This window comes from Podarcis gaigeae (assembly GCF_964106915.1).
Source record: "Podarcis gaigeae genome assembly, chromosome: 15".
NCBI classification, from domain to species: Eukaryota; Metazoa; Chordata; class Lepidosauria; order Squamata; family Lacertidae; genus Podarcis; species Podarcis gaigeae.
The window spans coordinates 17,069,747-17,082,455 of NC_139692.1; the positions used below are offsets into that span (position 1 = coordinate 17,069,747).

At 51.5% G+C, this 12,709-nt stretch overlaps 1 protein-coding gene across 2 annotated transcripts in view; it reads left to right on the top strand.

The window, feature by feature from the left end:
- The window catches only part of SIK3 (SIK family kinase 3), a 92,289-nt gene that overhangs the window by 71,293 nt on the left and 8,287 nt on the right, over positions 1 to 12,709 (top strand). Inside the window, exons 7-19 of one of the 2 annotated variants that reach the window (XM_083713930.1) lie at positions 4 to 122; positions 372 to 482; positions 575 to 718; positions 1,292 to 1,369; positions 1,468 to 1,577; positions 1,871 to 2,024; positions 2,364 to 2,519; positions 3,268 to 3,338; positions 6,275 to 6,412; positions 9,843 to 9,993; positions 10,641 to 10,766; positions 11,837 to 11,922; positions 12,559 to 12,668. In XM_083713930.1, the coding sequence (XP_083570056.1) occupies positions 4 to 122; positions 372 to 482; positions 575 to 718; positions 1,292 to 1,369; positions 1,468 to 1,577; positions 1,871 to 2,024; positions 2,364 to 2,519; positions 3,268 to 3,338; positions 6,275 to 6,412; positions 9,843 to 9,993; positions 10,641 to 10,766; positions 11,837 to 11,922; positions 12,559 to 12,668 (1,554 nt within the window). The remainder of the gene's footprint in view (positions 1 to 3; positions 123 to 371; positions 483 to 574; positions 719 to 1,291; positions 1,370 to 1,467; positions 1,578 to 1,870; positions 2,025 to 2,363; positions 2,520 to 3,267; positions 3,339 to 6,274; positions 6,413 to 9,842; positions 9,994 to 10,640; positions 10,767 to 11,836; positions 11,923 to 12,558; positions 12,669 to 12,709) is intronic. The other variant, XM_083713931.1, reaches the window with a different exon arrangement.

Genomic DNA, 12,709 nt, shown 5'->3' on the forward strand with positions numbered 1-12,709 from the left:
CAGAGTGTGAGCACTTAATCCGCCACATGCTGGTGCTGGAACCGAGCAGGCGGCTCTCCATGGAGCAGATCTGCAAACACAAGTGGATGAAGCTTGGGGAGGTGGATACGGAGTTCGACACGGTGAGCCAGCACAACTCTTCTTCCTTGGTGGCTCTCCATCCAGGCAGCTTACTTGCCTCCTTTGTCTTTGTTTCCCCAAGGAGTTCAGCATTTCTCAGCTCTTCCTTGCCCTAGGAGGTTGCTTGGGAGATAGAATTGAGATGCATTTTCCCAGCCAGTCTGTGACCAGCTAGCCCCAAACCTTTAACAGCTCTTGTGCTTTTCCTTGTTGTGAAAGCTACAGCCATTGAAATGCTCTGTTCTTTCCAGTTAATAGCCGAATGTCAGCACTTGAAGGTTGAGAGACAGATGGAACCATTGAATGAAGATGTGCTGCTTGCCATGGCCGAGATGGGGCTGGACAAGGAGCGCACCCTCCAGGTACTGGCTGTCTCCAGGCATTCTGGGGTAGAAGTAGAGCGGTTTGCCTTTGGTATGAGGCTGATCATTTTGTTGTTTCCTTCCTTTCCCAGTCATTAAGGACAGATGCTTACGATCACTACAGTGCAATCTACAGTCTGCTCTGTGACCGTCTGAAGAGGCATAAGAACTTGCGCATTGCCACCCTGCCCAGCCTCCCACGGACCATGGCATTCCCAGCACAAGCCAGCATCCAGGTTAGTCTTCTGTGAGGTGCAGCTCTGTTGCTTTCAGATTAACTTACACAATGGGGCAGTTCCAGAGGGTGCCTGGCTAGCAGCTTTCACTGTGCAAAACTAGCCTTCATGCAGGGACGATTGCTATTTCTCTGGAAATGACAAACTCTTGTCTGTGTAGGCAGATGGCCTTTTAAAAATATTTCGGGGTTCGATACTTTGAGAAGGTGACTGACAGGGCTGCCTTCAGCATCCCCACAGGTGCTCACTCAGCCTTTCTCTGCCACCTTGGGCAGCTACTTCTGTTGCTGGGCAACAGGAGGGTCCCACAGTAGATTATTTTAATTTCTCACCCATAATATGTCAAGGCCTGCAATATAAGTATAGCAATTTAAAATACAATATTAAAAACAGCTTAAAACAAATCATAGTAATAAGAATTGGGTGTGTCCTGGAAATATATATAACAGGTATCAAAGGCCAGGGTAAATATCTGCCTCTGGTGGTGGCGGCTGAGCAAGAGGAATGGGGCTGGGCTTTCCATGGGCTTTCTGCATTTGGTGTTCACAGTTTGGTTTTGTGTCTGCTTTGCAGGCAGAGCAGGCGGGCAACCCAGTGAGCATCAGTGTCCCACAAGTGCAGCTCATCAACCCCGAGAACCAAATAGTGGAGGTAAGTTGTTTTTCTCTTCCAGGATCTCCCCTTGCTAGTCACAGATGCTTCTGCATTTCTCCCCACAAACCACCTTACGGCATGTGTTTCTGCCCTAGACTGATGGAGCAATGACTCTGGATAGCGACGAAGGCGAAGAGCCGTCCCCTGAAGCTCTGGTCCGCTACCTCTCTATGAGGAGGCACACGGTGGGAGTGGCTGATCCTCGGTGAGTTTTGCCGCCTGCTGCTTTTTACAAACAACCCCAGAGCCATCAAAGGGCGCTGCAAATTTCCCTCCGGTATTGCAGCCCTCTGTCCTAAGAGGGACCTGGCTCCTGTCTCAACTTAGTAGCAGGTGTCACCTCTGTAGTGACATATTATCTGACAAGTTTGGCCTGGAAAATGTTGGCCTCCCTTCTGCTGCTCCTAAGTGGTGGGAAACAAACCAGCAGCCCAGAATGTGAGCAGAGAAGCAGGGTTGCCTGGACCGTCTCCTGAGTTATTGTGCATGTGTTTGCAGCACGGAGGTGATGGAGGATCTCCAGAAGCTGCTACCATGTTTCCCGCGCATCGCACCTCAGGCCCCCTTCCTGCAGGTGGCTCCCAACATGAACATGGCAGCCAACATGCTTCCGATGCAACACCTGCAACCAACTGGTCAGTTAGAGTACAAGGTATGGCAAAGGAAACACTTTGGGAACTCTGAGCATCAGTCCACATTCCTGTGAGATTACCAGCTACCATGGCGTCATGAGCCTGTTGAATTGGACCTAAAACCAAATTAAGAAAACACCCACCTTCCCTCTCACCCACCCACCCAGCTAGCTGTATGACATGGAGACCCAAGTCATCACTGTCCTGTCTGCCAATCTAAGGGGATGACGTCTCCACTGCTATTTCAGTGCCTGCTTTTTTGTGATCATGGTTCTCCCATGCCCATCAGACCCTGCTGTTTCTCCTGACTCTTGAGGTATGCAGCCAGGGTTTGGTAGAGATGCAGAATTTTCTTGCAGGAGCAGTCCTTGCTGCAGCCCCCAACTTTGCAATTGCTGAACGGAATGGGACCCCTTGGACGGAGGGCGTCAGATGGAGGAGCCAATATCCAGTTGCACGCACAACAGCTCTTGAAGCGTCCCCGGGGCCCTTCTCCACTTGTTACAATGACACCAGTAAGTAACTGAAAGATGACTGGGGTGGGGTGGGTGTGTTCTGGCACAGCACTGTGCCCACTTTTCACAGTATTTCACAGCTCCATGGATGTGGACCAAGTGATTGCATTCTGCTTCTTCTGGGATTACTCATGGCAGGTAAAAGTGGTGGCCCTGCCACATGCAGAGTGCCTCTCTCAGCTGGCCCTTCACCCTTGCTAGTGTAGCATGCATCTTCTGGAGCTCAGTTTTTCTCCCTAGTTTTCCTACTGGCCCTTTCCCCACCTGAGACTGCCTGGCTTGCTCTATGTCCATGGGTTTTTTGGGGGTGGGGTGGACAGGATCAAGTGCATATGACGAGATGGTGTTTCTCAGATCCATGGCCTAACTCCCTATTCCTTCTGAAGGAGTCCTCTTTTTAAAAACAAAAAACAAACCCTATAAAACCTGTTTAGGAAATGAGGCCAAGGCAGACTTTTTATTGAGACATTCATTGACACAAACTAAGCAGCCCTGCCAAGCATGTCCCTCTTGAGTCCTTTGGACTTAAGGGGCATCAGGATGTGTCTCGCTTGGGGAAGAGCTCAGCCTCTTTTTCTTAGTTCAGAATCTTTATTGGGGTATCTTTATCTTCTGTGAAAGCAATGAACTTCAGGTGGGGCTGGCTCTGGAGTGGGAGTGTGGGGGGAATGGTGCCAAGTGTGGAGTACCTGGGTGTGTAAAAACCTTTCTGCAGAGCCAAGCCCCCTTCCCTTTCTTGTCCTTCCAGGCAGTGCCCGCCGTGACCCCTGTGGATGAGGAGAGCTCAGATGGAGAGCCAGATCAAGAAGCTGTGCAGAGGTAACACTCCTCCTGCTGCTGCTGGTGGTGGTGTTGCTGTCTTCGGAGGCACCCTCTGGTGCCTGGCAGTTGCTTTAGCCATAGCTAGGCAGCAGGTTGGCTTGTGGTTTCTGCTTTGCCTCTGCTTCTCTGGGAACTGGTGTTTCATGTGGAGTCTGCTGCAGCTTTGACCTGCTCCCTCCCCTGGTCTTCCCACTAACCTCCCTGGGTAGGTGGATGTTCTAGTATTTGGGGCCTCAGATGTTAGTATAGCTCTTGGAAGAAGATGCCTACAGTTGACGCCCTGACTACATCTGATCTCGCTGATGGGGGTCCAAAATGGTCAACTACAATGCTGCTGCTGAAGCCGTTTGCTTTAGCATGCTTCTTTTGATGCTCCTTATAGCCTGTGTCCCAAGGAAAGTCTTGCAGGCTGCCTTGGTAGCAGCTGTGAACAGCATCTACCAAGTAGCTTGCTATGTAAACAGCAGCCTTCCTGATTTCCAGGCAACTACCTTTGCTTGTAAAGAGCTCAGAGTTTGCCTGGAAAAGATGCCTCCTTGAAGACTGGGGTATCCTTTCCCCTTTAGTGACAGAAGAAGGCAGACAGAAACTGGGTATAAAGGTTGGTTGGTGAGGCAGTTGAGGCTTTTTTAAAGGAATGAAATATCCATGGAGGATATTCTATCAGGGATAGCTGTGGTTCCTTATTCCATGTATCTGGGGGAGGCTTTCTAGTGGTTCCTCTTTCTCCTCTTCAAAGCTCTTGGGAATGTAGCGTCCTCTCCATTCCTAGTGTCCATTCTCCAGCACCCTCTTTGGTGAACAGCAGTCATTGTATGATGGGGCAGAGCTGTGGTATGTAAATCAGATGAGACTGCCTTTGTGGCATGAAATCTGACTCTGTGTGATATCCTTTATAATGGCTCATGGAACTTATTTTTGCTGAGTTGATACAGTAGTTCCTCTAGCCTGGAGTAGTCTAGCTTACAATGCATCTAGAGCCCAGCTTATTGGTTCATGGAGGTCTTTGCCTCTGTTCCCTTAACTGGAGACTCTGGTCACTGGACTAGGATTCTTTTCATGTCTGCCTGAATCTGTTTTTAAACCAAGACCACTGCAGCTCAGTATTTGCCAACTTTGACCAGTCATGGCTTTCCGGGATCTTGGGCAGAAAAGTCTCCTTCCCATGATCTGTTTCTCAAGAAATGGAATAGGAGATGCTGTACATGGAACTTGGAGCTCCTCCATGGCAGACAGGTGCTTTGCCTGTGAACTATGTCCCCTCCCCATTGCCTTTGGGCTAGGACAGATGTCAGTCTTGCTGGGCAGGTTAATGGAGTCAACATACTTGAGTCAAATCCCCTCATGTATTGGGATGAGACTACGTGGCTAGAGAATATGGTGTTGCCTGCCTTCCCACTTAGCGTGGGCTGTCACACCATGCCACGGGCTGCCACGTCTCAAGAGTCAACATCCTTCCTGCAGGGGTGGGTGTAAATATTGACCTTCATAGAACGGTGTTAGCTTCTCTGCTTGCAGAACCTTGGAGGGGACCCATGGGCTGGCCTCTCGCCTCCTGCCCTGGGTTTGTTTGAGGTATCTGACCTTGAATTGCAGCTCGTTGTTCTCTCTCCCTCCATAACTGCTTGATGTAGTTAAGGGAAAGATTGGTCTCTGGGATATAGAAATGAAACACTGTTAGCAAGTGGCAGATTTAGAGCTCTTCAGGAAATGACCTGATCTCCACCTGAGATGCTGGCTTGTTCCCACAGCACTAACTCTTCTCCATCCTCTTAACTCTGCTTTCCTCCTGTGTGGTGGTGGTGGCAAATAACTTTAATTGCTGCTCCTCTTTGGTCACAACATAATTGGCATCAAAATATCTGAAGTTTGTACAAGTATACTATAGCCAAAGCTCACCGACTTCCCTGAAGAAAGTTCCTCACTTGCCTTTTAAGCTGGCTTTGATAAATGGATTCAACACTCTCAGCAATGAAATTAGGAGAGAACTCAGGAAGCCATGTTGTAGGTTACTCATCCGAGAGCCCTGTAAGAGCTGGTCCCTAGCACAGATCCAGGAATTGTGGGGGTGGCACCCCCCAACTTTCCCTTCCCTGGAGGCAAGTGAGCCTTTCAAAGGCCCAGGATGCCCTTATGTCTAACTTTTGCTGAAACATGGCAGCTTTTGCATACATGACCTGAACAGTTCCCTTTGTGTTGGACATCCCCTTATTCTCTCCTCTTCTTGCCCAGGTGCACCTGGAAGTGCCCAAGAACAGAGTCTAGGTGGCGCTCTTGATGCTTCCTTCTAGCATTGCTTAGACCAAGTGCTGAAATGGTTGGATGGCCAGAGGGCCCCTGCTCCTTTAAGAGTGGCACAAACGAAACCCTTGTCACCCTTGTCACAGCCATCATTTAGCCCACCTCGCCATGTTCAGAAAGGCTGCACCAGTGGAAATTCTCCCCTCTGGGTAACTCTTAAAGGCTGAGGGGACTTGCCCCATGTGCAGTATTCCTGGTGTGTGAGGCCTTGACTTCTGCTTGGGAGTCCTGTGTCAGAATGAGCTGCCTGTTTCTCCAGGAAGCCCGTTAGCTTCATTGGCCCAGTGCCAGCATCAAGATAGCACCTTCCCCCACAGTCTCCTTTTCCGGCAAAAAGGGAGCCCTCCTCCTTACACCTGCTGCAACCTTCTGAGCCTGCTCTTAACCTCCACCAATGCTTTGCTTGGGTTTTCTGTAGGCTGGCATTTCTGCTTTCTCCAGAGTTTCCCTGGGCCCCAAAAGGGCAGTCTTTCTCCCATTCCCATTAAAGAAACTCTTTTGAGAAAGCTGGGTGGTGGGTGCCTCCACTGCCTCGCTGTCCCCTCTCTCCACCCCCTTCGCTCCCTCTTTGGAGCATTCCAGGCACAGCCCTCACCCCTCCCTCTCACCAAATGTGCTCCTGCTTGTTGCAGATACTTGGCCAATAGGTCAAAAAGGCACACACTGGCAATGACCAACCCCACTGCGGAAATCCCGCCCGACTTGCAGAGGCAGCTAGGACAGCAGCCCTTCCGCTCCCGGGCATCACACCTGGCACCCGACCAGCACCGGTGAGTAGGTGGCACCGGCCGCTTGGGCAGTTCTGCACCAGGGAACCTGTCCTGGGCAGAATGGCACCCCCTAGCAGAAAAAAAGAAAAAGGCTTTTTTTGATCAGGCACTTGAAGGGGCTTTCCAGGCCCTCTACATGCAGGAGAGGATTAGACAGGAGGCAGCTGTCGCTCAGGCCTGGGCATGGCATAGCAAGGGTGGGGCGCTTTGTTACTCTGCTGGGGAGCAGGAAACCTCTGTAAGAAAGGATGTGTCACAGCTGTTTCTGTCTGACCAATTGGCTTGGCTGGAAGAACAACCCAAAACTCCACTTGACCCCATTTGTTGGAGGGGTGAATCAGCAGTGGAAGTTAGTTGAGAGAGTGTCGGCAGCTCCTCCTCCTGCCCCCCCCCCCCGGACAAAGCTCTCAACTTGACTCTCTTTCAAATCATATGAACAGCGACCACGTACATAGTTGCAAGATTGTTACCCTTGGTGGACGGGTTCACACAGCATCGTTTGAGTGACCTGAGGCTGTTGGAATAGTCTGATAGAGGTATGGGCTGCTACCTCACCATAGCAGCCCTTAGAGGAGAATCTTTGAACCTTGTTTGTGTCAACAGCTCTGTCATGGGATTGGCACCACCAGAACTGTATGTGTTTGCCTGCAATGTTTCCTCGCTAAAATTCCAGGGGAGGGGGGTGGCTCTGTGGCAGAGGAACAAGTGCGACCTTTGACTGTTGCGAAATGGGCTCTACATGATATCACACACACACACACACACACACACACACACACCCTGGACTCCTGTTGCAAGTCTGTCCACATATGAGCCATAGCCCTTCATCCCCTCCCACCCTGCTGTCCTCCTGTCCCTTTAGTCCTAGGTGTGAGCTGCCGCCGCCAAGCCCCTTCCCTGACCCACCTTGCTGCAGCTTGCAAGCCTGTTTTGTAATTGTCGTCAGGATAGCTTCTGAGCCGAGCAGGGACATCGCCAGCTGGAACAGTTGAACTCTGAGCTGGCTGAGGCCATGCTGGCGCCACGCTGGAACCTGAGGAAAGCAAAGATAAGCTGTGCTGGCCCAGGGTAACTCCTGGTTAAGCTCTGCTGCAGGACAGGAGCACAGTCCTGTGTGACTCTGACAGGGACATCATGGGGCTGAGTAAACAGAATTCTTTGGCGGAGGCAGCTCTGAGCCCAGCATCTCCCTCCACCCCGCCTCTCAATGTGTTTCCCAGGTGCCCAGTTCCTCCTGCTGGCTCAAGGAAGACCACTGCAGGTCTCTCTCCTGGCACACCTGCCCTTCTCCAGAACTTACACCAGGGAAGGTGGGAAAGAGATAAGAGCTCTTTCTGCAGCTCTCTTGGCTCCAGGTGACTTCAAGGCCTGAGTAGCTAATCACTATAGATTTTGGTGTTGGCACATAAACAGGCTCTTCTTTAATCCACCAATGATTCAGTGTCAAAGCCCCTTTCCAGCCACCCACGACTGGCACAGCATTGCAAGGAAATGGTTGCTGTTTCCCTTGAAGTTCATTTAACTGGTTGGCGGTGGCGTCAGAAGTGGGTTTCCTAGGCAGGGCACATGGGTGAGAATGAAATGCAACCAGCTCTGGAGATGCTGAGAGTCACTTCACTCTGGAACATGGCCAGTGGAAAATCCTTTGTTTCAGCAAGGCTGCATCTTGTCGGATGCCTACCAGAGCCATGATTTATATAGGCTGGGCTGAGCAGCCTGAGCCCTGCTGCTCCTTGGGAACCACCTCCTCTGCTGGAACATAGTTGGAAACGGCACTGCAGAGCCCATCTCTGCTGTCCACCTTCCTGGGCTGCCACCCCAAGACATTTTGCTTGGATCCAACGTTGTGGTTGGGAGTGGAGAGGTGGGACTTGTTTGGCGCTGCTTAATTCCTAACGAGACCATGTGACCTGCACTGAGCTATTTGGAGGAAAGGTGGGATGTAAATAAGTCAGGGAGGGGGTTGTATACTCTGTTCATGCTCACCCTACATTCTACAGTAAGCCATTCCTGTCAATCTCTTGCTTACATATAAAGAAGGGCAAGCCTAGCAGGGCTTTGCAGCAGGGAAGGCAGAGGCTGTGGACCTGCAAACCCATTTCCTTCTAAATTTCTTTAGCGCGGGGCATCTGTGAGCATTGCAGCTAGAACCTGGGCCAGATGTGCTTATTGGGGAAGAAAGGATTCTACTGAAGCCAGGCTCCCTCTGAGGTGGAGTCCTTTGCTGTCCTTTGACCTTTGGCTGGCACTGCCCTCCCAGCCATCATATTTTCATGTAATATACTGTCAGCAAAAGGGCAAGAGTGATAAGAAGGGGAGAGAGACAAGTGGCAGGCAGCATGCCGGTTGAGAGGATCTTCGAGCCTGCAGTGTTTAGGGGACTCTGGGTCTTCTCACTGCTTAGTCATCACAGGCTGCCTTTCCCGAGTCTGTTGATACTGTGAACCAGCTGGGTAACCAGAATGATCAAGGGAGAGGAGCAACACCCCTATGAGGAAAAGTTACAGCATCTGGGGCATTTTAGTTGAGAGAAAAGGGGAGCACACGAAAGAGGTGAAGAAGGTGAGGCACAGTGTGGAGAAGGCGAACAGAGAGAGGTTTTTTCCTCTCTCTCGAAATACTAGGACTCTATGATATTCATTAAAGCTGAATGTTGGAAGAGAAGACTCAGGAGAGATGAAAGAAAGAACTTCTTCACACAGCACATAGTTAAGTTATAGAATTGACTCCTGCAGGAAGCAGTGATGGCTACCAACTTGGATGGCTTTAAAATAGGATTAGACAAATTCATGGAGGAGGGGGATACTGTCAATGGCTACCAGCCACAATGGTTATCTTCTGCATCCAGCTGGAAATCACAGCAGGGGAGAGGATCCTGGGCTTGGGTCCTACTTGTGGGTTCCCCACAGGCATCCGGTGGCCACCTTGAGGACAGGATGCTGGACTAGATGGCTCACAGGCCTGTTCTTCTAGCAGGCTTTTCTTATGTTCTTATTTGGCTGGGACAGTTTTAGTAGTTAGCCGAGGCCTCCCCGGCTGGGACACAATCCCCTGCTCTTGGCACTCTCTGGTGCTATGATTCAGCAGCTTGCCAGTGACTCCCTTTTATTTGTGGAGGATAATGCAGGTCCTCCAGCGTTTAATGCCAGGGAGCGAAAGTCTGAGGCCCTGGGAGCTGGAAGGTTTGCTGGGTGTCCCACATGACTTGAGAACTGTTGGGTGCTGGAGCAGAGCCACTCGTTCCTGCTTCTAGGGTTGAAGGCGCCCCAGGACACCACACTTCCATTCTCTTTTGCGCAGAGAGCAAGTTGGCAAGTTCCTTTGCCCAAACTGTGAGGGGTGGGGGCAGAACATGGCCAGGCTGCTGGGAACATGGCTTTGCTTAAACTGGTGCCTCTAATCCCACCTTTCTGTCTCCATGCATGCACAGCTATGTCTATAAAGACTCCAACACTCTGCACCTCCCCACGGAGCGCTTCTCTCCGGTCCGCCGTTTCTCAGATGGGGCTGCCAGCATCCAGGCATTCAAGGCCCAGCTGGAGAAGATGGGCAACCACAGCAGCATCAAGCAGCTGCAGCAGGTACTGATAGGGGAGAGCAAGGGCGGAAACCAAGCCAGGCAAGAAAGGGAGCAGCATGGGCCAGCAATCCAGGCTCCTGGCAGAACTGAGCTCTGCAGCTCCCAGGAAAAGCTTCCTTCCTTGTTCAACCTCCAGCCACTTTTCACCTAGCATCCCACCATTGTTCATTGCATCCTCCCTGTAACTTGCTCTTAGGCCAGGTTGAATAATAGCTTTGTCTCCTGCTCTGCGACAAACGTAAAGCAGGAAGCCTTGGAGTCCTCGCAGCACTAGAGCAGCTCCCAGTGTCTTGTAGAAAAAGATGTGATGGTGAATAAGATGCTCCCCAGGACCTGCCCTTGAGATTGTTGTGGTGGGGAGGGAACACTCCAGTCCCAAGAGGACTTTCTCTTGTCCTGCATCCAGCTGGCCCCATCTGGGGCTTTTGCCCCCTCTGGCTACTTTGCTGCTGTTGCCAGCAGTGCCTGAAGGAGCAAGTGCTATGTGGTCTCTCCTCCTGCTGCCACTGAAGCAATGAGTGGGGCTCATCTGAAAACCAGAGGGAGCCACAGTGGTAAGGCTGCCTGTGAGCCTCCCCTTCTTGCCGTGCCCCCTCTGGCTTTCTTTAGCCAAGAAGCACCAAAAGGTCACTTGGTGCATTGTTTCAGGAGTGTGAGCAGCTCCAGAAGATGTATGGGGGCCACATGGACGAGAGGACCCTGGAGAAGACGCAGCAGCAGCACATCTTGTACCAGCAGGAACAGCATCAGCAGATCCTTCATCAGCAGATCCAGGTACTGGCACTTCCAAGGAGCATCAGGAGGAGGGCATAAGTGACTAGGATGTCTCTGCTCTGGACTGTGCCATGCTAGCCCAGCCCCCTTTAGGACATGGCTCCAGCCCAGTGTTTCCCAAACTTGGGTCCCCAGCTGTTGTTGGACTACAACTCCCATCATCCCTAGATAGCAGGACCAATGGACAGGGATGATGGGAACTGTAGTCCAAAAACCCCTGGAGACCCAAGTTTGGGAAACTGCTCTAACCCAATGCAGAAGGTTCAGTTCCCAGCAGCATCTCCAGGTTGGGTTGGGAGCGATTCCTGTTGGAAACAGGCGCTGCCAGTCAGTGTATAAAAGAGACTCAGCTAGGTGGACCAAAGGTCTGATTCAGTAGGAGTCTGCTTCCTGTGCCTCCCCCCACTAGATCCCATGAGCATGTCTGTGTCAAGTGAAAACTGTCTTGTTAGCTCAAGCGCTTCCACTGTGGTTCATTGGGGTGGGGGAGAGACAGAGAGAGAGAGAGTTGTCTAGTGCTGAAATGCTCCTCCCTGTTGGTCAGTATCAGGAACACAGGAAGCTGCCTTACAGCAATTCAAAATATTGGTCCATCTAGCAGAGTATTATCTACACTGGCTGGTAGAGGCTTGCCAGGGTTTCAGGAAGGATCTTTACCAGCTTTAGCTGGAGATGCTGTGCTGCCAGAGATTGAACCAACTCTTCCCCCATTTGGCCCTCTTTCTTTAGACAGGGCAACCTGGAGCATTGTAGTTCCTTCCCAGGTAGTTCTTCTGCCCTTTCAGCTCTCCACCTCCCCCCCTCCAGTCAGCAACAGCATGCTCCAGAGCCAGTAAGTGCCAGCAGCATCTCTCTCCGTTCCTGAGCTTCAGCTGCCAGCCCTTTGGGCCAATGTCCGACAGGTTGCTTTCTCTGAGGCAGCCAGGAAGAGAGTTGCTTGAATGCCTTGGCATAGCTTGGCTCCATGGGGCTGCTTTGCCCCCATTTTGCAGAGTGCTCTCAGAGTGTTCTGCGGATGCCACTGCTCACCAGCACTCTTCTTTGTTCCCTCTTTCCTGTGTGGTGCGCAGGATTGTGTCCGCCCTCCTCAGCCTTCTCCGCCACTCCAAGCTCCTGGAGAAAGCCAGCCTGCTTTGCTCACTCACCAGCTTCAGAGGTAAGGAACAGCTCCTGCACTTGGTAGCCCTCAAGCCTTCTTCCATGCCTTGCAGGAAAGTGTTGGCACCTTCTTGCTCAAAGGGACCCAGTCTCAGCTTGATCAGCCTAGGTGCTTTGGCCTGCTGTAGTTGCATTTGTGAAGCTGAGAGGCAAAAAAGGTGAGGTGCTTAAGTTTAGATGGAAGACTCAGAAAAGTGTGTGTTTTTTTTAGGCAGACAGGGGCCTTCTCAGCTGGGAGGTTGTCTTATTGCATTCGTTTCAGGAAAAGGCTGTAGTCCCTGCAAGGATTGCCTCATAGAGAAGGCTGGGGAATGGCAGGGCTGCTGGCATTGGCCAAGTGAGGAAGCCCCCTTCCCAGCTGCCTCCAATTTCAGTCCCTTACCCCACCCTTCTTCCACTTCATGCTATAGGTAAGCTTTGGCCAAGGCAGTGGTGGTGTGTTTTGCCCAGGCCTGCTCTTGCCTTCTCACTTTCTGTCAACGTAATCCAGTGTATTGCGCAATACAGCCTGGGTCCTGATATGCCATAAAAACGTACAGATTGCCTGGCTCGCCCTAACGATGACGGCATTAGGCCTGTGCTGGCGATTTTCTGTGGTGACATAAACATACCTGACGTGCTTGTGTGTGTGTAGGTTACGGATCCAGCCCTCCAGCCCACCTCCAAACCATCCCAGCAACCATCTCTTCAGGCAAACGGACAGCAGCCCCCCTCCAGTCAGCAGCAGCATGCTCCAGAGTCACAGTAAGTGCCAACAGCATCTCTCTCCTGCCGAGCTGCATTTT